This window comes from Coptis chinensis, chromosome 3, assembly GCF_015680905.1.
Source record: "Coptis chinensis isolate HL-2020 chromosome 3, ASM1568090v1, whole genome shotgun sequence".
In the NCBI taxonomy this organism is placed as follows: domain Eukaryota; kingdom Viridiplantae; phylum Streptophyta; class Magnoliopsida; order Ranunculales; family Ranunculaceae; genus Coptis; species Coptis chinensis.
Window position 1 is genome coordinate 91,939,290 of NC_141458.1, and position 23,610 is coordinate 91,962,899.

General features: G+C 36.7%; 2 protein-coding genes across 2 annotated transcripts; both read right to left on the reverse strand.

Annotated features, from left to right (window-relative positions):
• Positions 1–12,851: 12,851 nt before the first annotated feature.
• On the reverse strand, positions 12,852–14,904 carry LOC147511637 (uncharacterized). Its single transcript, XM_086598525.1, has 3 exons — positions 14,081–14,904; positions 13,236–13,653; positions 12,852–13,006 (listed from the first exon to the last, which is right to left on the reverse strand). The coding sequence occupies exons 1-3, from the start codon at positions 14,885–14,887 to the stop codon at positions 12,852–12,854; spliced, it is 1,380 nt and encodes a 459-aa protein (XP_086454651.1). The 5' UTR covers positions 14,888–14,904.
• A 4,168-nt stretch (positions 14,905–19,072) lies between these two features.
• LOC147511638 (uncharacterized) lies at positions 19,073–19,984 on the reverse strand. The gene has a single exon (XM_086598526.1). It carries the CDS (start codon positions 19,982–19,984, stop codon positions 19,073–19,075), a length of 912 nt encoding a protein of 303 aa, XP_086454652.1.
• Between the last annotated feature and the right edge of the window lie 3,626 nt (positions 19,985–23,610).

The following is a 23,610-nucleotide window of genomic DNA, read 5'->3' on the forward strand; positions in this document are numbered from 1 at the left end:
CCATATAAACTTCTTCTTTGAGGTTTCCATGCAGAAAGGCATTACTGACATCTAGTTGTTTCAAAGGCCAATCATTTTGAAGAGCAATGGATAAGATAATTTTGATGGTTGCAGGTTTAGCTACTGGGCTAAAGGTTTCAGTAAAATCAATGCCTTTTTGTTGATGATAACCCTTAGCTACAAGTCTGGCTTTTAGTTTATCAATGGTACTATCAACTTTGTATTTGATTCTAAACACCCATTTGTTTCCAACTAGATTCATACCAGGATGAAAAGGTACAAGGGTCCAGGTATTTGTTTTGATGAGGGCATTGAATTCAAGAGCCATAGCTTCTCTCCATTTTGGGTCTTTGGAAGCTTGAGTATAACAAGTAATTGTAGTAGGCATTGTTTCTAGTTCAGTGAGAATAGCTTTAGGTAAGGGATGTTTTGTTAACTTTGAACTGGGTGAAAAGATGACTTTAGGTTTTGAAATGCCATTTCTAGATCTTGTTGTCATTGAATGAGATGTAGGTATATTTGGTAATGGATCAATACTTGGAAGTTGTGTTTGTTCTTGACTGCTGGTTAATTGTTGAGAGTTATCAAAAGCTGAATGTTGAGAAGTTGATTGATATTCTGACATTGGAATATGTGAAGAAATTTGAGTTGGATTTGGAGTAGATGATAAACATAGAGATGATTGATTTTGAGTATCTGATGCATTTAGAGAGTTGTCAGAAGGAAGTTGTAAAGAATGAAATAAAGGAATGTTCACAGATGAAGATTTAGTAGGAGTTGAGGCTGATTGTGTAACTGATTGAGAACAATAAGTGGTTTTGAATAAGAATTATGTTTCATTGAAAATGACATGTCTTGTAAGATAGACTCTACCAGTAGATACATCTAGACATCTATAACCTTTTGAAGTTGTACTGTATCCCAGAAAGACACATGGTTTTGATCTGAATTCAAGTTTGTTTTTAGTGTAAGGTCTAATCCATGGAAAACATGTACATCCAAATGCTTTCAGAAAAGAGTAGTTTGGTAGTTGGTTGTAAAGCTTTTGATAGGGAGATTTGTTTTGAATAATTTGGGAAGGGAGTTTGTTGATTAGATACACAGTAGTTTGAAAGACTTCAACCCAGTAAACCATAGGAACCCCTGAGTGAGCCATTAGAGTTCTTGATGTTTCAACTATGTGTCGGTGTTTTCTCTCTACTACTCCATTCTGTTGTGGAGTATATGGACATGAAAAGAAGTGTGTGATACCAAAGGTTTGAAGGAAGTTTTCAAATATATGACTTGCGAATTCACCACCAAAATTAGTTCTGATGGATTTTATTCTTGTCTCAAAGAAATTTTCCACATTGTTCTTAAAAACAGAGAATACAGTATGAAACTAAGATTTATTGCAAATTGGATAAAACCAACAAAACCTTGACCAGTCATCTACAAGACTTACATAGTACTTAAAGCCTGAAACAGAAAAAATAGGAGAGGGCCCCCACAAATCAATGTGGACAAGTTTTAAAGGACCAGTAGTTCTTATTTGAGAAGAAACAAATGGAAGCTTGTGACTTTTGCCAAGTTGGCAGGCGGAGCAGAAAGTTGAGTTGTTTGAAGAGCCTTCAAGAGTGAGCTTTGTGGTAGCTAACACTTGACTGAGAATTGCTTGAGCAGGATGTCCCAATCTCACATGCCACAAGGAAGAAGGTGCTTTTGTGCAAATGAAGGCAGTAGGAATTTTATTGTATTTGATGCAGGACTTGAAAGAGATAGGATAGAGCCCACCTTCAGTGTGCCCTTGGAAAAATGTCTTCTGTGATGTAAGATCCTTCACAAAGAAGTGAGTTGGAGTGAAGGTGATGGAGCAGTGATTATCACTAACAAACTTGTGTACAGATAATAGATTATGTGTTATACTAGGTACATGCAATACTTCATTTAACTTGAAACTAGACAGAGGTGTATTAATAAAGGCAGAACCAGTGTGTTGAATATGCAAACCTTCACCATTGCCGACAAGAACCTTGTCTGTTCCATGATAATCTGAGTGCATTGAGAGATTAGACAAGTCTGAGGTCATGTGATTAGTAGCTCCAGAGTCAACAATCCAAGTTTGATTATTAGAGTGATAAGAAGAGGCTGCCATTGCTGCAAGTTTTGGTGGAGGAATTTTCCCAGAGAAAGCATAGTTCATCCTGTTGTAACAATCAACAGCTAGATGACCAATTTTATTACAGATTTGACATGTAGGCCTGTTGCCATTTCCATTTGACTGATAAGAAGAGTTCCCATTGTAACTTGAACTTCCATTGTTGTTATAACTAGTACTGGCTCCATTGTTGTTATAATATGACGGAGTATCATTCCCATTACCATAATTTCCTTTGAATCCAATTCTACCCCTTCCTCGACCTCTGTTTCCATTTCCTCTACCTCTTTGAGAATTTCCATAATTCCCACTATTCATAGGAGCTCTGTTGTTGTAGTTGAAATTCTGATGGTATTTGGTTCTGTTCCAATTGCTTTTGGAGTATCATCCAAAGCAAGTTCCTCACTGATTAATAGACTATGTAACTCATCTGGAGTAACATCATCTTTCTTGGTTCTGATTGAAGTACAGAAAAGTTTATATTCATCAGGCAATCCTTTTAATGTTTGGAATACAAGATCACCATCATTGATGGGAGCACCAGCAGCAGCAAGTCCATCTGCTTGAAGTTTGAGTTGTTGTAGGTAGTCTGTCATAGTTTTATTTCCCTTGGTTGTATTTTGAAGATTGTATTTCAACTAATGAATCTGTGCTCTAGAGAATGCAGAGAACCTTTTCTCTAATGTGCACCATGCATAAATCTCTTGCCGTAGGCATACCAACAATGTAAGGCAGCAAACTTTCAGATATCGTTGCATTAAGCCAAATCAAAACCATCTGATCTTTCTTATTCCAATCAACAAAATGAGGATTGATAGTGGAAGTTTCATTTCCATCATCATCAATAATGTATTTCAATGGACATTCATTTGTACCATCAACAAACCCCAAAAGACTGTTGTTTTTCACAACTGGTAAGAACAACTATTTCCAAACACGATAGTTTTCACGGTTCAACTTAACAGGAACAAGATTGGTGATGTTGTTGACATGAAACATGTTTGAAGTAGGAGATGGTAAGTTTATGGATTGTTGTTGTATTTGGGATTGAAGTTGAGCTTGTAATTTAACAATTTGAGCGGTTAAAGTTTCAATTGTTATAGGATTCATGATGTTTGGTTTTGTTTTGAATCAAATGAACTAAAGATTTGATGAATCAGGTAAATGAGTGATTGAATTTGAAATCAATGATTGATTTACCTCAAATTGATGATTCAATGAATCAATAATGATTTTGAAGTAAGAGAAATCCATTTGCGGAAGCTTTGATCGAAGTTTTAATGGCGGTGCTGTGAAGCGAAAAACGCTCTGATACCATGATAGAAAACTTAGTGGAGAAGATTTGAGGATTAGAAAATAAACTTTGATTTCATTTTCTTGAGTGAAACTATTACAGGAGTTCTCTTTATATGCTTACAAGAATGTACAGCTGACACTTTACTGAAACTAAAACCAAAACAGAATTACAACTAACCAACAGAATTGTGTTGACGTGTTCAATTCTGTTGAGTCTTTGACTTTTGTAAACTCACTTGACTGCTGAAGCTGATGTTTCTCTTATAATTTACCCCTTGCAAGCTGCTTCTTTCTATTTTTAATCACCATTTAAATTGTTTGAAACGAATTCTACTATTCTAGGGAACTTGTCACCGGCTTCATCAAAGCCCAATAGATTGTCTTGCAAGCCTACTGTTTTATGATGGGCAGTAGAATCACAAGCAGTGTACAACTGACCACAGTGATGACAAAGTGGCAACACTACAAGTCTATAACCAAAAAAGAAGAATAGTGTCGTCTGGCAAAACACATGACCAAAATTTGGTCTTCCCGCAAGCAAGTTAAGTTCTTGCAAATTCAGTTGGTAATGTTGATACAAAATGATGATGATGATTCTTCTTCTTCTTCATATATTTTTTTCAAAAAAACGACCGGCTTTATACTGAGCCTTCTTTAACGGTAGGAATATGTTGCTTTGTTTTTTTAGGTTGGTGAGTAGGATCCTCTAGATTTTATTGGTTTAGCCGTGTACGTCCTTAAGGGGTGTCAAAATGGCCCTCAAACCCTTAGCCCGCCCGCGCCGACCCAAACCATGGGCCGAAAAAGTCCTCAAAATGAGGCCCTCACACATTCGTGGACTGGGCCTACCCGGCCCTCAAGCCTTTGAGGGGAGGGTAAAAAGGCCTAGACTTTGAAACTTAAGCCCTCCCTTAAGCCCGACCCTCATTAGGCCCTCAACATTTATTATATATATTTTAATAAATATTTTTGCAATATATTTCATTTTAGTATTAATATGCTAAAAATCACTTAAAATAACATTTATCTATTAAGTTTGCCAACCTTATAATTTTATTATAATATTTTATGAAATGAATTTAACTAATCTTAATTGATTAATACAACTTTAACAAGTTTTTTTAGTAGTCTGAAAGTTTAATTTGTGAAGTGCATTCAATTTTATCATTTTTAACTAATATTTCTAAATTTATTTTGTAAATCAAATGTATAACATAGTATCCGGCCCTCACATTTGGCCCTCAAGCCCGGCCTTTCAAGTCCTCTCGAGAGGGTTGAGTGGCGGGTAAAGGCTTCGAGATTTAAGCATTGGCCCAACCCAATCCGGCCCTCGAGGTAAATGAGGGTAGGGCTAGCCCGGCCTTCAAAGCATGAGAGTTTCATTGTTTGAGGGCCGGGCCAGCCCGGCCCGACCCATTTGACACCACTACGTCCTTTTCATTGCTTTTTATTGTCTAGCGTTTCCGTTGGTATTTGGTACTCGGTAACGCTTGAAGTTTTCCTTTGTTCCTGACGCCGAAGTCCCCACATGACAACGTGCCACGGTTTGCCAAAAAATTATCTAAAATTATTGGAAAGTATTTGGACTTAATAGGGGAGGTGACAAGAAAACCTTTGGCATAACTACCGCTCTAGAGTTAGTCCGCACAAATCACTAACATCCTTCACTCTTTGCTTTTTAGGAATAAGCTTGATGATAGACAATATCAGATTTTTCAGTTGTACCAATCAAACAGTTTTTCAATTGACTAAATATTGCTCATTTAATTTACCCATCAGGGCTGGTTATGGCCTCCAAGTCAGTTGGACACTGATGTGGTCATGTGGCTGCAAAAGTGGACAAATGGTCAATGACCAAAATAATAATGTTGGACTTTGGTGGTCAAGTAGAACTGTAGAAGCACCCCCAAATCTTTTGGCTCACCCACGTAGTTCGCCTCAGACAAATTATGATCGAAAATTGGATTTCAAATTTATATTATGCCTAACGTCCCAGGGTAGTAGCTTCTTTACAGCTTGGAGCACTTCATCGACTCAAGTAGTGACACCTTACCAAATAACATATTATCATATGAAAATCCCACTAGTGTTACTAATATTAAAAAGGTACATCTATTATCTTAGGTTAATATGGATCAAGGACTTAAATTAAGGACCCAGAAGCATAATACCCATACATATCGCTAAATCGACCAGTACATAATTCATGCTAAGCAGATCTTCATCTAGGGTAATTTCCCAATTAGTAACCCATAATGTCAATCTGTTCCCAAGTAGTAACCACTCTTCAATTTTGACTTTTCAACCTCACTTTTGACACTTTTGCCCTTCTCCTTATTTCCAAACAATGCCCACGTGGACATGCAACACTCTCTCTCCCCTCTTTACCTACTGCGCATAACTCTGTCATATTGTACCTGATGAGTTTGACTTTACAGTGATGGACAACCGTTGGATCTTGATAAAGAAAACACGTTAATCAAAACATGTTGTAGTATCTGTGTTTGCTATAATGAAGAAGCAACTGACTAATAAACTATCAGCAACTCTCAGTGATTTTGGTTGCCAGTACCTTTACAACTTTTACCTCGTATTTTGAGCCAACCTAAAAAATAAGGACAAAAGCTCAAAGTTTCATTTTTTTCTTGGTTGTTTCTTCTTCTTCCTCGTCATTGTCCCTCCGCTTTTTGTATTTTTAAGGTTTGACATGGAAAACATGACACATTCACATGATAAAGGTATAGTTTGTTGTTTTTAAGCTATCTAGGGCCTTGGGTCACGGTTTTGTTCCACGTAGTTTAGTGTTTTGTTTGTTTGATGCTTCATCTTTCAAGGAAGAGGGTTTTGAAGACAAACTATGACGTCTCCATGCATAAATGCTTGTTGATTATATAGTTGTGGTAGAATGTTGGTGGTTTCCATGTTGATTCTATATTTAATGTTGGGTTTAATATTAAGGCATTTAAGATATATTCTGTCATAAATGTCCTAAAAGTGTTAGTTTAACTAGTTTGTGCTTAAATGTTTGAATTTACTTTTCAGTTTTTATGGTTTATGGTTAGGTACTTCTTTGTAACTATCGCTTTTTGGTTGTTTTTTTTATACTTACTGGTTAGGTACTTCTTTGGATGTTCTTATTCACTACAATGGGGAGATGAAAGCGGACAAGTATGGCCGGATGAAGTATGTTGGTGGCGAGGTGAAATTGAGAGTTTGTGATGGGGGTATTTCATTTGAAGGATTCATGAGTACCGTGGAAGGTGTGTTGTCGAGAAAGAGATCTACTTTTTCTATAAGATACTTGACGAAGAAGTCCCCGTGTCGAATTGATGAAGAAACAGATTATTTGAACATGATTATGAAACAAAGAAAGTCTCCAAGAAAAACAATGATGGTTTGGGTTATCAACGAAGTAGAAGTGGTAAGCAATGGACAGCCTAATGTTAAGAAGAAAGAAGTTGCTCTTGAAGTTGTTTAAGAAAGACGCGACTCCAAGCATTGTTTCTCCTGTGAAACACTCTTTTCTGAAACAGAAGGAGCTAGCTCGTCAGAAGCGTCCTATTAACCAATTTAAACTTGTCGATGAAGCAATTGGTAAGTAATGCAGTTCCATTTGGTTAGGTCATTATTAGTGAGGGTGGGTACATGCTTTATTTCCTGATAGTTATGAATCTTTGGTTTTCCAGAAAGTCCCCTTGACCAACCCTGGAGTGGGAGAGTAAGGACTCATCAATGGGAAGATGTGGAGATTCACGACGTCGAAGAACACATTCAACCTCACAGCTTGTCAACGTTCGAAACGGTGATGGCAGGTAAGTCTTCGATATCAATGGGATATGTTGATAGATGATAGCTTACCGTCACGATAGTGGTGTGGAACTTATCGAGTGTTCATTGAAATATAGATATTTGTCGAGGGTGTTTCCTCCGAAGTTACACTGAACCTTCATCTGAGAAAAGAGAAACGGTCACACCGCCTTTCTCTCGTTTGTGGAAGGTACACTCTATAGCCTTGCAAGGTAACATATAGTTCATTGCTGATAGTGGGGAGCTAATTATGATATAATCTGAGGGACGGTCAATGATCTTTGATGAGCAAGATGGTGTACGGATCTTGATCAACCCGATTATGATGACTTTGATTCCCAAAATCCATATGGTGATACAGAGGACGTCCCTGAGGAATATAGAATTTCCATGAATCAAAATATTGACAATAATGAGGGTGATGATGATGAAGTTGAAATACTACATGAAGTTAATTTTGAAGAAGAAGAAGTAGTACAAGTAAAGGATGGAGCTGATGATGATGAAGTTAGAGTAGTAAATGGTGGTAATCAAGATGATGATGATGAAGTTCAATTATTGGATGATGATTGTGATGTATGGTCTACTCCTAACCGTAGTCAAGAGTTTTTTTGGGGAGGCACGCCTATGACTGTTAATGATGAGGAAGGCCAAAGTGAACCTGATATGACTGTTAATGATGAGGAAGGCCAAAGTGAACCCGATTGAAACAAATGGAATGGTTGATGCTTACGCATATTCGGTGCGAAGATCTCAATTCAGAAGACTTACATCAAGGATATGATCCTCTTCGCTCTCCCCATAGTCCAGAAACACCAGCTAAAGTGGATGTAACTCCTCCTCATGTGAACCTGAAGTTTGTTCCTCCTAAAGTAGGACAACACTATCCTACTCGGGATGATCTTATAAAAGACATGAAGTCATACGCAATAGCAAACATGTTTGATTTGCGTCGTGCGAGCACTTCTCCTGAGAGGATTTATATGAAGTGTAAGTCTCCTGGTTGCACATTTCATTTGTTTGCAAAACCGACCACTGGTTCTGATATATGGGTTATTATAACCTTCAGAGAAGCACATACATGTTCACAAGATAAAGCAATTGCAACTAATAAACAAGCTGATGCAAAATGGGTTTCAGAAGTTGTGAAATCGAAACTTAGGGACAATATTGATATGGCTCCGAAACAGTTGCAGTTGGAGGTTAAGGACGCACACCAGACAAATGTGTCGTATAAAGTTGCTTGGAAAGCAAAAGAAATTGCAATGCAAAAGGTAACTGCCTTGGTTATATCAGCAACTAATGAACGCAATAGTAGCAACAACTAACTTATGTTTGTTTCACTTTTTTGCTTGCAGATAAGGGGAAGCTTTAGTCAGTCATACCAAATGTTGCCAAATTATTGTAAAGAACTTAAAAGAGTGGATTCAGATTGTTTCACCGAGCTGCAAACGCCGTCATCTCGCCCCGAGCACAAGTTTGAACGTTTGTTTGTGAGCTACGGCGTCACTGTCCGAGCTTACAAAAGATGTCTTCGTCCATTGATTATGATTGATGGCACTTTCATGACAGGTAGGTACAACTCAATCATACTAATCGCTATCGCTACCGATGGCGATAGCCACGTGTTTCAATTGCATTTGCCATAGTCCCAAAGGAAAATAATGACCACTGGGATTGGTTTCTGGAAAAGTTAAAAGACCTTGTTGTTGGGACGGAGCAAAACTTTGTTCTTCTCTCTGATAGGCATCTAAGCATTCTTCAAGCCGTGCCTAAAATACTTCCTAATGCGGTCCATTGCTTTTGTGCACAACACATTTCAAATTGTATGACTAAGCAAGAGACAAAAGGGAAGGTGAAGAGAGTCTTTGAAACTTATGAGCAGGCAGAATTTGTAAGACTTATGAGCCAAATTTATTGTCGAAACAGCAAAAGGTTATGCAAAGATTGTAAAGATTCCGAAAGAGTCGTGGTGTTGTGCTTTTGCTCCAATGAGAAGGTATGGCATTTGCTACACAAATCACATAGAGAGCTGGAACAAGATGATACTTCCAGAGAGAGCTATGCCAGTGACATCTCTTGTCAATGGTATTAGGTTGAACATAATGAAACATTTTTATGACTACCGGGTGATGGCGTCAAAGGCTGAAGACAAACCGACCAAATCAGGTGAGGAAGTGCTCATCTCGCCGAGATATTCGAGTAGGCGTTCCACAGCAACAAAGGCAAGTGAGCACGTTTATTACGTCGGCAATCACTAGACCGTACTGACACCGTAGACCTTTTGGAGAGGACTTGCACATGCGGTTTCTTTCAACAGGTTGGTCTTCCTTGTAGCCATGCTATGAAGGCAATCGATCACCGTAAGCTATGTGCATATGACTTTTGCTTGCATTGGTACACAAAAAAACGATGATGGATACATATAGAGAAGCTGGACACCATTAAGAGGAAAAAACGGTGGGTTTGGGTTTATGATGGCATCATCGTCCGTCCACCCGTTGATGAGGTGATGCCCGGAAGACCACAGAAAAAGAGAAAGCGCTCTAAAGGAGAGGGAGTCCCAGTGCAAAGAAGAAGGTGTACGCGTTGTGGTGGTCTTGGACACAATAAGGCAACTTGCACGGTTTCCAGTGATGGTGCTGAGTGGATTGATTTTTCAGCTGGGATTCCACCAGATTTTGCATATGAAGAGTACATATGATCTTTCAGTGGTAGCTTTGGTTTGTTTGAAATTGGCACTTGCAGTTGCATATATGTTAGTGGTAAATTGTTACCCTGTGGCTTTATTTTGGGGATAGTTTTGGTTGGCAATTTTGGTTTCATAATTAATTTGGTTTGAACAGACATCTTCTTGTACTATTAATATCAGTAACTATAACAATGACATGGTCAGTCTCTAATGGATAGTTTCTTTACAAGTAGGCTAACATCATCAACACGCCTCTATTTTCATTTTAATAGGACCATCAATGGTGATTTGCAACTGGTTTTCCTTTGTCACCTTTGCTTCACTAGCAGGTGCTTTAGCCTTATGTGTCCCTTCACCTTCTAGATCTATCCATTTAAAACCCTTGCATGGATCGGCCCTGCATGAGAGAAACCTTCTTCCCAGACTATGTGGCTTTGTACTTACACCATACCTCATATTCGTACTTGAGCATAGCGGACAGTGCGTAGTTGCCCATGGACAGTTGATCTTCCAGTGCCCAGTTTCCCCACACTCAAAACATTTGCTATAGTTGGTTGATGATGAACCAACATTTGTATTATTCTTGGTAGAATCCTCACCCCCACCCATTTTGAGCGAAAAAAAAAAAAAGAGAAATGGGATGGACCAAGAAAGGCAAACCGGTTTGTACTTATAAAGGAAAAACACACTTTTTCCCTTAAGTGGTGTTGGGCCAAACTATTCCCACCTTGAGAACATTTCCGCCCTAAACTATACACAAATGTTTGATGAAACAAAATATTCCAATAACCATATTGCATTCGGGGACCTATCAAGAACTAATTCCATAAAAAATGCTTCACTAAAACATATTGCATTGCGGGACCTAACAACTAATTCCATAAAAATGCTTCACTAAAACTTAACTCATCACTCCATGAAAGCATGAAGCAATGAATGACAAATTCCATCATCACAAATTAAGTAATGATGATATTAGCGGCACCACAAAATGATATTACCATACTAAAATTAGACAACTAAACACAAAATAGAAGAAGTTATTTGTTTCACTAAACACAAAATAGAAGAAGTAGCATCCACCAAGTTGTTTCATAGTGATTCCCCCGCTCACGCGTCACCGACTTCTTTAGCATCCTCCAAACTCTTCTCCAATTGCTCTTGTCTGCGCTTTTTGAAGCGATGATATGGATTCAACCCACAATTAATTATATCCATTCAATCCTCTTCCTCATTCGATGAGGTTGCATATCTATTTTGTTTACTTCCTCGGTACACCCCTCGGAAGGCTGATCCTAGATAGGCTAGGCAAAATAGGCCACAACTATTTGTATCCGGTTGTTGAGTAATGAGGCACAAACTCACGAGCCAAAGGGGCTCCCAAATCATGAGGTGACGATGGATCGACACCTCATGACATAAGTAAGACAAGTCTCTATAGCAAGTTGCTTCGTGAAACTTTCTTGAGACCAAGAGAATCATAGTTGTAGATTTTTCTCTTTCCAAAATTGTAGACTTCAAGAACCCGGTGGCTACCTTCAACTTGAAGAGGAATGATAAGACCCATTGCCCCGGATGGGTGTGCTTGATCTCTAATTCTTCCTTCATAAAGGGTCTAAGTACTCTTTAACAACTTCATGTGGATGATCGCACCACTATCTACTCTATCATCGGGGAGTTGCACCACCTTGAAGGTTTGGTCTTCCATCTTCTTCTTAAAGTTTGTATACTCTCTGTTCATGAATTTCTACATCAACAAAATCATAAAGTACTTCATCGATGGGGTGAACTATACAAAACAAATTCCATCAACCAATGAGATACAACTTACGAGAAAAGTATACATCCTCAATGATAGTATATGTTTCTTCTTACGGAATGCCATTTTCCTTACAATGTTGGATGTACCACGATCAACGACTTCACATATATGGTGATCACCGAGTCATAGAATTTTAAACATTATTATGCAGAAGTTCTTTGATGGTTAATATGTTAGTTGTTGATGGTTAATATGTTAGTTCTTTGCTAGTTAATATGTAAGATAATATGTTAGTTGTGTAATCGACATCCCCATCTACCCACTCTTTTCCATGCAATGAATGGAAACTTTAATTGAAATAGGCTGGTTGTATCCAAACACTCTAGCATCTAAACAGTTTTGTGGACTGTACAACCTTGTGAACATCTTCCAATAGTAATCAGATACGAGGAGGTCACCTTTGGTGGTGGTTTTCTTGATAAATGTTTTGGCGAGGCGGACTTGATCGGGTTCATCACATTCTGTCCAATGTTTTCTTCCATGGTGACTTTGCATCCCTTCCCTTCTCTTCTTTCTTCTTTGGTGTGTTTCTTCAGTTTTCTTTTCCATTTCACTTGCCATTTGACTCTGTATGCGCACCATATCAGGGACCACCATTTCCCCCTCCACAGCATCATCATCATCTACATCATTATCACGTTCTCCCAACATCACATTGTCATTTTTAGATTTCATAACAACAATAGATTTTAGCTGACTATCTACCTCAAAGGTTTGAGCGGTTGTGGGTGACAATACAGGCAAGTCAGTTATGTCGATCTTTGCAAGAAAGTAAAGTAGAAAATGTGACCTTCTCCATTTTCGAGTTCAGGACTTCTTCCCCATCAATATCAATATCATCATTGGAGGGAACATCAACATTAGGTGTAGGCGGGGACCATCACCGGGAGCAATGTGTCAAGGGACTAATAAATGGCACATGCTCAACAACATCCATATTATAGACTTCCCACTACTTCCACTAGGGAACTTTGGCCAACCACATTCTCATCAAAGGGCTCTTTCACACCCTCTTTCTGCACTTCATTGCTCAAAGACTCTGAACCACATTCTCTTGACATTTGTAGGTATTTACAACCCCTCTTCAACCTCCTCAACTAAAACTCTGGAGCACTCTCATCATTATCATAAGGGCCTTCATGTTCATGTTCAGGTTCTTGGAAAAAACCATGTACATGGTCTTCCCCCATCACCTGGTCATCATGAGGAGTCTTGGGTAACTCTTCACTAATATCTCTCAAAACATCAGCTGCTGCAACAAGATCAGTTTCACTACCCCTCCCTCTCCATCTTCTTCTTCCTCACCTAAACCAATAAAATTTCTTCTTCTTTTTTGGTTTGTTAGCTTCCTTGCTCTTAGCCTCCATGTCTTTTCTTTTTTCTCGACTTGACTTCTTTTCAAAATTGTTTGCCTTTTGCTATCCTTTTACAGCCTCTACTTTACTTAACCTTGGTGGTCGGACTCTCACTTCTTTGCATACTATGTTTCTCTTCACCCCTCCTCCTTACCATTTTAAACCCCGCATTCACTCCCCTTTTTCTATTTTCTTCAACCTCATGTGAAAGATCAAATGTAACTTTCTTAGAGGATGATGACTTCCTCTTAGAAGGTGGGGATGATGACTTCCTCTTAGAAGGTAGGGTAGACACAGCTTCTTCCACAACAGCTTTAACCTTATTCTTAACAAACCATGTAGTAGGTTTTTTGACAACAGCATCAGCATTGGTGTAGACACAGCTTCTTCCCCTTGTTTTCTTTGTTCTTGGTCCCTTCACAACCCCCTGGGATGATGATGGTTCACCCAATCCACTTTTCTTCCCACCCTGTAAAACCCCTTGCAGTATTGTCTCCATACCTGTCCTAATTTCAGACTTGATGTCATTCCGAGCCACCCTAACCTGTATTCAAAAGTTAGTTGAAGTAAACATTGCCGGTGTATCATAGAGTCCTATCTTATGAGTCCTATCTACCTTATGAGCACTAACATAAAGTTCCGATATATCCGGTTCACGAACCTATCTTATCAGTTAACATAAAACTACCATAGAGTTTCTGATATATCAAGTAGAGTTTCTGATATATCAAGTTTAAGAACCTATCCTGTGAGTCAACACAAATGTAATATATACTTCCTGATATTTTCAGTTTAAGAACCTTTCTTATAAATGCAACAGATGTCAAATAATTAAAAATGCAATGCTGATGTATCCAGTTGCAGAATATAATTAACAATGCAGAGTTTATAATCAACAATGCAATGCAGAGTTTATAATCAACAATGTAGAGTTTATAATCAACTATGCAGAGTTTCAATAATATGCTTACAAGGCCTTTCAGTAGGTGTGCCTGTCTCTGAAGCATCTCCTCTGAAACCGAAGCAGCGCTTTGTGTGGCCTGTTGGTTGAAAGCCACCTTCATTACATCTTCATTCATTTCTTCTTCTTCAATATCCAAAGTGTCAAAGGCAACAACCTTACCTTTAAGAGGCTCGAGCTTCTTCTTCCAGGTCTGGAGATGTAAGTTCTTGGGAGGCAACTGAACCCAATCTAGTATTCTTGGGAATTTACCATTCAATGCCCTACGAGCCCCAAGAGAGGGGATGTGAAGGTATGCCCAAATATCAAAACAAATAACACAACCATAAACTGCAAAGGAGTCCTTCTCAGCTAACACATTTTTGTAAATATCATCCAAACAGTATTCCAACATCTCAAAGCAAGGTGTGCCCCATGGAAACTGATCAAAAGCAGCTAGGTCCTCTGCAAGATCAACATACCTTCCATCTACAGTCCTAGAAGATCCAGGAAGCACAACTTGGAGCAGCACATACAACCTATTGAGCCTAAATATATCACTTTTATCTTCACTACCACTGGATTTTGCCACCACTAAAGCATCTAATATTTCTTTCTCACTAACAGTGCTTCCTTTAAAAAACCTAGCACGAAATTCTGATGTGTTGTTCTTCACGTCAGTGGTGTAGAATGAGTTAGCAACAGAGTTTACACTAAGACCCATAATCAATGCAACATCACTCTTCTTGAATACCAAATCTTTGTTACCAATCCGATAGCAAAGTCTACCAACTTTATGGCTAACTATGGCACAAACTAGTGTAGTTGTTGCGTGCATATTTTTTTGGATTTGCAAAAAGCAGAAAAACAGGAATTCTCAAAATCCTCCATTTCTTCCTTACTAAATCCACCAAATAATTTCTGCATTTTATCTAATGACATTCTACATGTCAGGTTAAGCTTCCTCATTTCTCCACCAATAATTCGAACCGTAAAGATAAAATGAGGGTGGGGTTATAATATGGAGATTGAAGTGAAACTAAAAATTAGGGTTTCCAAATTTAATTGAGCTTCACTAGGACAGTTTTTCCCCCTAATTCCCAATTGATTTCTTTAAGTTTCGGTTAATGTGACACGTACGTTCCAAGGTCATTTCCCTCCACGTGTCAGACTTCATTGCGTACCAACTTCATTTCCCGCCAAAATACTGATGTCCATGTTGATTCCTCTATCAAATGAACAAACATATTCCTACCCTAGAACTATCAGCAACTTTACTATACATTGTCTAAATAATTAATTCTAATAAGGTTAAAAAAAATTCAGTAAATTCAGTATAAAGATTAACATTCTACATGAAGCTTTTTAACATGCCGAAGCATGCTTGCCACTAGATATCATGAAATAAACATGGGTATTTGAAAAAAGAAAAAAAGGGTTTGATTGGGGACACATGTCAATCCTCAAATTTCCGCCAAAATAATGATATTCGATCATTCAATGAATAACTATATTGTGGCCTTAAGACTATCGATAACTTTCTTGTACATTGATAATTATTTATGGGTAACCAAATTATTCATTCAATCCATTTAGGGTCCATTTATGGGTTAATTTTAGGGGTAATTTAGTCGAGTTGCATACTTGCATGTCCTCTAATATGGCAACAAGCGAATTACATTGGGTTTGACAAAGGGTCAAAATTCACTTCATTTTCTAAATTAATTTTGGTCTTGCCTGTCCCTTCATTGTTTTTTTGTGTGTCATGATGACCATTTACGGTAAGGTGAAAAGAAAACTAACCACCCACATAATTACAACGCCTCGTTTCCGCAAACATTTATCTTTGAAATAGTCATCTAAAATTTGATCTCTCTCACATTCTAATATTCTTTTCATTAGCAACATTCTACCAAAGCAACAATCGCCAAAGCAACAATCTACCAAAGTTAAATCTACCAAAGTTATCAACATGCCTCTTCCTGGATGTTCAAGCGGTGAAACCACTGATTACTGAAGTGACGAGTACGAGAAAATGTGGGATAGTTATTCTACTGATGACTACACTGATGAAGAAGAAGACGATGAAGAAGAAGAGATGGATGATCCTTATTTTGTTGAAGACCCTACTGATTACATGTGGGAAGACCAACATGATGATGATGATGATAGTTCCAGTTCTGGGGATGATGGCGATGATGAAGACGAGGAAGATGAAGACGAGGAGGAAGATGAAGACGATGAAGATTAAGGGTTGTTATGTTCTGTTGTTATGTTCTGTTCAGTTTTTATGTTTGGGGTTTATGTTTTGTCTTAGTTTCTGGTGCTTTTGCAATTTTTGTTGATGATAGTTGTAGAACCGTAAGAATGTGTCCCGTGAATGCTCTGTAGATTTTGCTTAATTTAAAGGGTTTAATACATGGGTTGGTTTAATTCATGATTTTTATCTTGTTATTTTTACAAGAATCTTATCCATTATTCATGTTTTTTACCATTATTCTTGTTATTTTTACAAGAATCTTATTATTTCTACATTTTTCTTATTAAAAATAATTTTTTATAATAAAAATAGTATATGAACAATGTTAATGTAAATAACCGTCCATCTTTATGGGTTACGAATCTCGAGGCTTTTAAACCACAGATGCGTTCGTGACCGTTCATTTGCATCTCTTCATCTCTAAGATAATCTGTGGTATCTATCCACACACCCATCAAATCACTTCAAATCACTTCAAATAAGGAGAGAGAGTGTTGCAGTAGAGAGAGAGTGTTGCATGTCCACGTGGGCATTGTTTGGAAATAAGGAGAAGGGCAAAAGTGTCAAAAGTGAGGTTGAAAAGTCAAAATTGAAGAGTGGTTACTACTTGGGAACAGATTGACATTATGGGTTACTAATTGGGAAATTACCCTACTTTAAATAATAATGAATGCTCGAACTCGTTCCAGTTATTATAAGATCAAATTAATATGATATATATTATTTTGTGCATAGCTGCGATACTTGTGTCGGATTGTACTAAGCTAAACATTCAGAGTTGGTGTGTCTCGAGTGTTCGTTTTGATATACAGGATAAGTGGATAGCTTCCTAAGAATAAACCATTTTGCCATTGGAATTATTTTGAATATCAAAGAGTTCAATTTAGATGGTTGCACTTGGAAATATTCTCTCCAACATTTGCAAATTATAGTTTTATATGGATTCGACCGCATTGGTTGTAAGCTGTAATTTGTAATTAAGTGCGCATATATGAAATAGTTGCTCTATTGCAGGGGCAGATCTAAGATTTTAGATCAGGAAGGGCTGCCATGGAGTTAACCTTTAAAGATTTTTTTAGGAATCAATAATCAATGTCTACGGAAAATTATCTAAATATCTATTTTAGTTCATAATTAGCTAGCATTAATAACAAAAGAATTATCGTTTTTATTACCTTACCCAAAATGAACAAAATAGTGTTTTCACTATAGACTTAGACAAATATAACAAAGAAATGTGCAAGAATAACATAGCACATTAGCATCACACTAGTGAAGTTTTGACCTGCATGGATTCTTATCAAATACATCTCTTATTGCATCCAAATCAACTTCTTTAGCAAATTCCCGTTCAATGTAAATAGTCATGCAATCTGCAAGAAATTTATCCACCATCTTGTTACGAAGTTGTGTTTTGAGCAATTTCATAGCTGAGAATGCTCGTTCTGTAGTTGCTGTGGAAATAGGAAGTGTCAAGATAAGACGAATCAATCTATCAATCAAATAATAGATCTTGATTTTTCTTGTTTCAACTAGTCTTTGACATAATTCGGAGATGGTAGACAACTTCTGAAAAAGAGGATGCTTGAGCACATCAAGTTTGTAATGTTGCAGTTGACTTCTCAAATGATGTATCTCTTGTTTCGTGAAGTCTCCACAATAAAACTTTTCTACGAGTTTGCAAATGTCATCAATGCTGAAGGACTTAAAAGCATCTTTCGGATCCAAAGCAGAACTAAGATAAAGAAGCTCTATTGTTTCTTCTGGAAATCTGTTCTTTAATTCCACCAACTAGTAATCTATTACAGTATTAAATAATTCATCGCGGTAGTGATGCTCAACTATAATGTAATCTTTCTGCTGGCAAGAACCATGTGTCGAGCACCCATATCAAGCATATCAATGTCATGTTTTTTGCAAAACAAAATCACATCACTAACGAAAGCGTCCCAAGAAGATCTTCTTAATTCTTGAAGAAGTGCTTTCGTACTGGAGACTAAGCTAATAGCCTTTAAAATGTCTTGGGACTCTTCTTGTAGGGAATTGGGCTTTACGCAAGACATTAGTAATTCCCATACACTTATGCAATAAATGAAAAATAAAGACAAACTCAAAACTTTTCATTGCAAGAATAGCACCTTTAGCTTCCCCACGCATAAAGTTGCTTGACCCGTTCTTCATGACGCTTTCAAGAACTATACAAATTGAATCAAACATCTCTTTCAAGCTACAAACCGAAGCAAAATGAGAACTCCATCTAGTATCTCCTACTCGTTGCAAAGTAGAAACTTGATTAGCTCATTTTCCAGTAACAAGTTCACCACTAGCTACCAGCTTATCAATTTCATTTTTCTGAGTATCTTCCAACTCCTGTTTACGCTTGGGCGGAACATGAAGATTAACAATAGAAGCCAACTTAGAAAAAAATAACCAAACATCAGAAACATCTTTAGAAGCCGCAACTAGAGCAAGTTGTAGACGATGTGCAAAACAATGTACATAATATGCATATGGACACTCCTTCATAAATAATGTCTGTAATCCATTCCATTGATCACACATATTGCTAGCACCATCATAATCTTGACCTCTCATATTTATAATATGCAAATTATGGTGAGCAAGGATATTGCATATAGCTTCTTTCAAAGTTAAAGCGCAAGTGTCTATAACACCAACAATACCAAGAAAATGCTCTCTAACAAAACTACCTCTATCAACAAATCTTAGGACAATCGCCATTTGCTCCTTGTTTGAATTAGCTTATGTTTCATTAATAAGGACACAAAATTTTGCATCACCAATTTCCTCATGAATTCTCTCTCTCACTTTATCGGCATAGATATGTAAAAGTGTCTTTTGAATTGAATGTGACGTATATGTGGCATTTCTCAGAGCATCTTTTAATAATTCTGCAACCTTATCATTCAACATCGATGCAAATCCCAACACTCCTTTGAAATTTCCACCATTTTTTGACTTTTTGGACTCGTCATGGCCTCTAAAAGAAATCACTTGTAGTGCAAGAAATTGAATACACTGAAGGATAGCTTTGACTAGCAAACGGTTCTTAACAACCTCTTCTTTAGGTAATGTATTTAACACATTATCTATATGTCGAGAAGGATTCATGAAATTTTCACAAGCTATCATCGCTGACCTATGAGGTGAGCATGGACCTCCTTCATGTTGCAAAAAAGAACACTTCTTTCCATTATTAATCTTCTTCCAACATTTAAAACCTTCAACAGTGAATGTAGAACGCTTCGGCGGATTTGTTTCAAATATAAAACATGGAAAACAATAAGCTCTATCCGTATAGAGTGAGTACTCTAGCCAAGGAAAGAGTGTGAACCAAGAGGAGTTGAACCGGCAAGTTTGCTTTCCGAATATGGTGGATGGATACTCTTTCTCACTGAGTTCAAGTAACCAACGCCCCTTTCCAAGAAAAACTCGTTGAACATCATCTGGTTGATTAACCGGGTAATTATATATTGGAGTACGTTTATACGGATCACGTTCAAATAAAGATGTGGAGTCAACTTCTTCAACACTAACTCTTTGGGCTTGAGGAGAAGGTTCAACTTGCTCAATTTCAACAACTTGAACTTGTGAAGGAGGTTGGCCATCTCTATCAAGTCTTGAAATATCAAGACTAGATTCCCGAGGTGGCATCTTTGGGTTTAAAGAATGAAAACATGGTTTTCATTTTCTTACGAGCTTGATGTTCAGACATTCTTACAATCTTACCTAAGATAAATCATAACAATTTCGTAATCAATAGATTGCTCTATACTAAAAAACAAAAAAATATATCACAATAATAACTACAATAATATTCAACTAATTAAATAAGACCAAAAATTAAATGACAATCTAATATTCCAACATAAACTACAAGTTAACAATGCAATAAAGTAGAGAACACAATAGTATTTGAAAATTGGAAAACAAAAACGAAATAAAAAATATAGGCATAATGAAAAACAATTTATCTTAGTTAATGAATAGGGAATAAAATGATATATGAATAGGGCGCGGAATTGGAACTGCCGACTGCAGAAGAAAACAATAATAGAGAATTTTTCTTTTGTGAACAGTAGAGAAAAAAGTTCTTTTGTTTTGACCTCTCATTTTTTTTCCTGTTTTACTTTTTGTGAGAATGTGAATGATCGTGACTTTTCCGAAACCTGCGACTGGGCCAGTGGGGTCTTTTGTATTTTGCTTTACTTTTCTGTTTGACTGTTTATGAGAAACGAAAGGAGTCATACTCAGTTGGGATTATTTTTGTTTTCGGTTTTCGCTACTGACTATTGTTCATACTAATATTTTATTTTTTGGGGGAAGTTTAGGGGCAGAGAGCCCGGTCATAACCTATAGATCCGCCCGCCCGGCGTTGGTGACTTTGTCTTTGGATGTAACTAGCTTCCAAACCCGTCCTACGAATGGGTGCCATTATATTAAATTATTCTGAAAATATTTGCAATGCAAAGATATTAGATATGAATATTATATTGATCACTCATCCAAATTTCTTGTAAAGTGAAATCCCCACTCTCCATGAAAAGAAAGCATCCACCCTTCGACTTCTTCTTGTTGTTTAATAAGTTTTGTGTGAATATCCAATGATGCGAAGATCATATTGAAGCTACTTGAATAACAAGGCATTCTCAATCATTCAAAAAGAGATATTATGAATACTATTTAAATGCAAAAATATACTTAGCGAGACATTCTCACTACATATAATACATTTATGTTTTGAGCTTAGTTCAATGCATTTGCATTCAGTTTTTGAGTTCTCATTAATTATTCTTTGAGGTTAGTTCAATGATTGTTGCATCCAATTTCCGATTTCCTATTGATTATTTTTTTAGGTTAATTCAATGCATTTGCATCCAATTTCTGATTTTTTGTTAATTATTATTTGAGGTTAGTTTAATGAAGTTGCATCCAGTTTCTGATTGTTAATTATTTTTTAAAGTTAGTTCTAGTTCCTGATTTCTTGTTAATTATTCAATGAGGTTAGTTCAATGCATTTGCATCTAATTTTCGATTTTTCGTTAGTTATTTTTTAAGGTTAGTTCAATGCATTTGCATCAAATTTCTGATTTCCTGTTAATTATTCTTTGAGGTTAGTTCAATGTATTTTCCATTTATGATATTATCAATCTTTCTATCAATATCCACTGGATCATCTAACCAATTGAATTTTTTTATTATCTCTGAAAAAAAGCGCAACACCAATTTTCCAGTCCTTAATTGTGTTTCTCATATCGTAACCATAGTTTAATTTGTTGGTATTTTCCAACAAATTAATTCTATCAATGCATTAATTATGTTTCTGCCTCGTGGACTCGAGAGAGATATAAACATCCATCAAGAAGAGATATATAAGTTGAGACTCAAGAGGGAGATAAGTCGAGGCAGTATAGGAAATTATTGAAGTTGCTAGGTATTCTTATGGCAACGAACTATGAATAGAGAGAAACTCTAGGTCGAGATTCAAGACTAACAATACCAGCATTAAAGTAGTGTACTCAAAGTTAAACATAGTGTATACATCTTATTTCATATCAACTGAAGTAATTCACACTTTGAATCTAAAGTTAAACATGGTGCTATAAGGTCATATTAATTAGTGTATCTATGTTCAAATAATGTACATTACTTGTAAAGAAGGGTTTTTTGCATTTTGGTCCTACTATTAATAGCAAATTTAGAGTTTGGTCCACAATTAATCGTTTATTGAACTTTGGTCCCAAATTGCCATTAAAGTGTGTTGACTGTGAGTTGACCAAACGGCCCACGTCTATTCCATCCATATATTTTCTAAAATGCTCATAATGCCATGCACATGTCGTACACGTGACTTATTTGATGACCAAACTACAGATATTACTAATAAAAGTGGGACCAATTACTAAAAACTACACATGACATCATCTCATTCATTTAATCCAATGGTTTTAGACAATTAACATTATTTTTTTTGAACACCGCTCCACCACCACCTCCACCCTCCATAACAATCTAAATCGCCACCACCACCACTATCTAAAAGCAATGGCCGCCATTAATACAATCAACTACCAATCAAAAACTCATTTCTTACATTTTCACTTTACAATCATATTTTCAAGTTTGTCGGCGATCTTTTTTGTTGCTGATCTTTGATACTCAATTTTTTTTTGGATTTCGAGTTAAGATAAGGGTTATTAAGATTTTTGTCTCATTTATTAAGGAGTTTAAGTTGAAATTTCAAATACCCAATCTTTTTTTTTTTTTTTAAATTTAAAATTAATTTTTGTAGTCCTATAGTGTTTTAAGTTCAATAGGACAAATGATTTTGATATTTGTTTAAAGTTGAGAAAGCTAGATGACGGTGATTATTGAATGGTGATGAATGAGGTGATAATTGAGTGGTGGAGGTGGTGGTTGTGGTGGTAAGATATGAAGAATATAAAATGTAAGTTTGGGACTCGGTTAGTTGAGATACACCTGGTGTAAAACGAACCGTTGATTAAAATCAAATGATTCAATGATGGCTAATGATTTTAAGGGTAAATATAATATTATTAAATTTTAGATGGATTGACAAGGCCAAAATGTAATAAATGATTAATTGTGGACTAAACCCTAATATCACTATTATCACTAGGACCAAACTGGAAAATACTAGTTAAGTGATGGTCGTTGATTAGTTTCACGTGCAGTACACGTGTTAGGGTAATTTGGGTATTAAGAAATTATAGGCAGACTTCTGTCAATTTGGGAGCAAAGTGCAATAAACGATTAATTGTGGACCAAACCCTAAATTCACTATTAATAGTAGGACCAAAATGTAAAAAATCCTATAAAGAATTGGTGACGAAAGTTAATCCAGCAATATGCAAACTATAAGTTGCCCTGGTAACATGACAATTAATCGCACACAAAGTTTATGAATTAATTTACTTCACATTGCATTACTCATGCATAAAGAAAGAAATAAAAAATGCAGTAAGTGTTTGACAATAGCAAGCATTACTTTCAGCAGTTGACGAAAACTGTTAAATAAAGAATGTGTGTGTGTTAATTGAGAGAGAAGTCTTGGCGGCAGTTTTATTAGGTTATATGTGGCATTGTATGCTATTAGAAAATGCTATCTTTTATATTAGAGTGCCACCTAGCTGGGAGAGAGAATAAATTGCCCTTGGTGTACTCTACTTTAGTATATAGTGTATAGTTTCCAGGTATGTATTTCTTTTCCTTGTTGGATGGAACTATAATGCATCATTGCATCTATAGTTACATTGGTA

Bases quoted from the DNA above. Each gene is read 5' to 3' on its own strand.
- LOC147511638 (XM_086598526.1), bottom strand. From the start codon at position 19,984: ATGCCACCTCGGGAATCTAGTCTTGATATTTCAAGACTTGATAGAGAT.
- LOC147511637 (XM_086598525.1), bottom strand. From the start codon at position 14,887: ATGCACGCAACAACTACACTAGTTTGTGCCATAGTTAGCCATAAAGTT. The intron at 13,654-14,080 runs GTAAGCATATTA...TTTTGAATACAG, and splicing joins CACACCTACTGAAAGGCCTT to GTTAGGGTGGCTCGGAATGA. The intron at 13,007-13,235 runs GTATGCAAAGAA...ATCTTGTTGCAG, and splicing joins GAGGGGTGAAGAGAAACATA to CAGCTGATGTTTTGAGAGAT.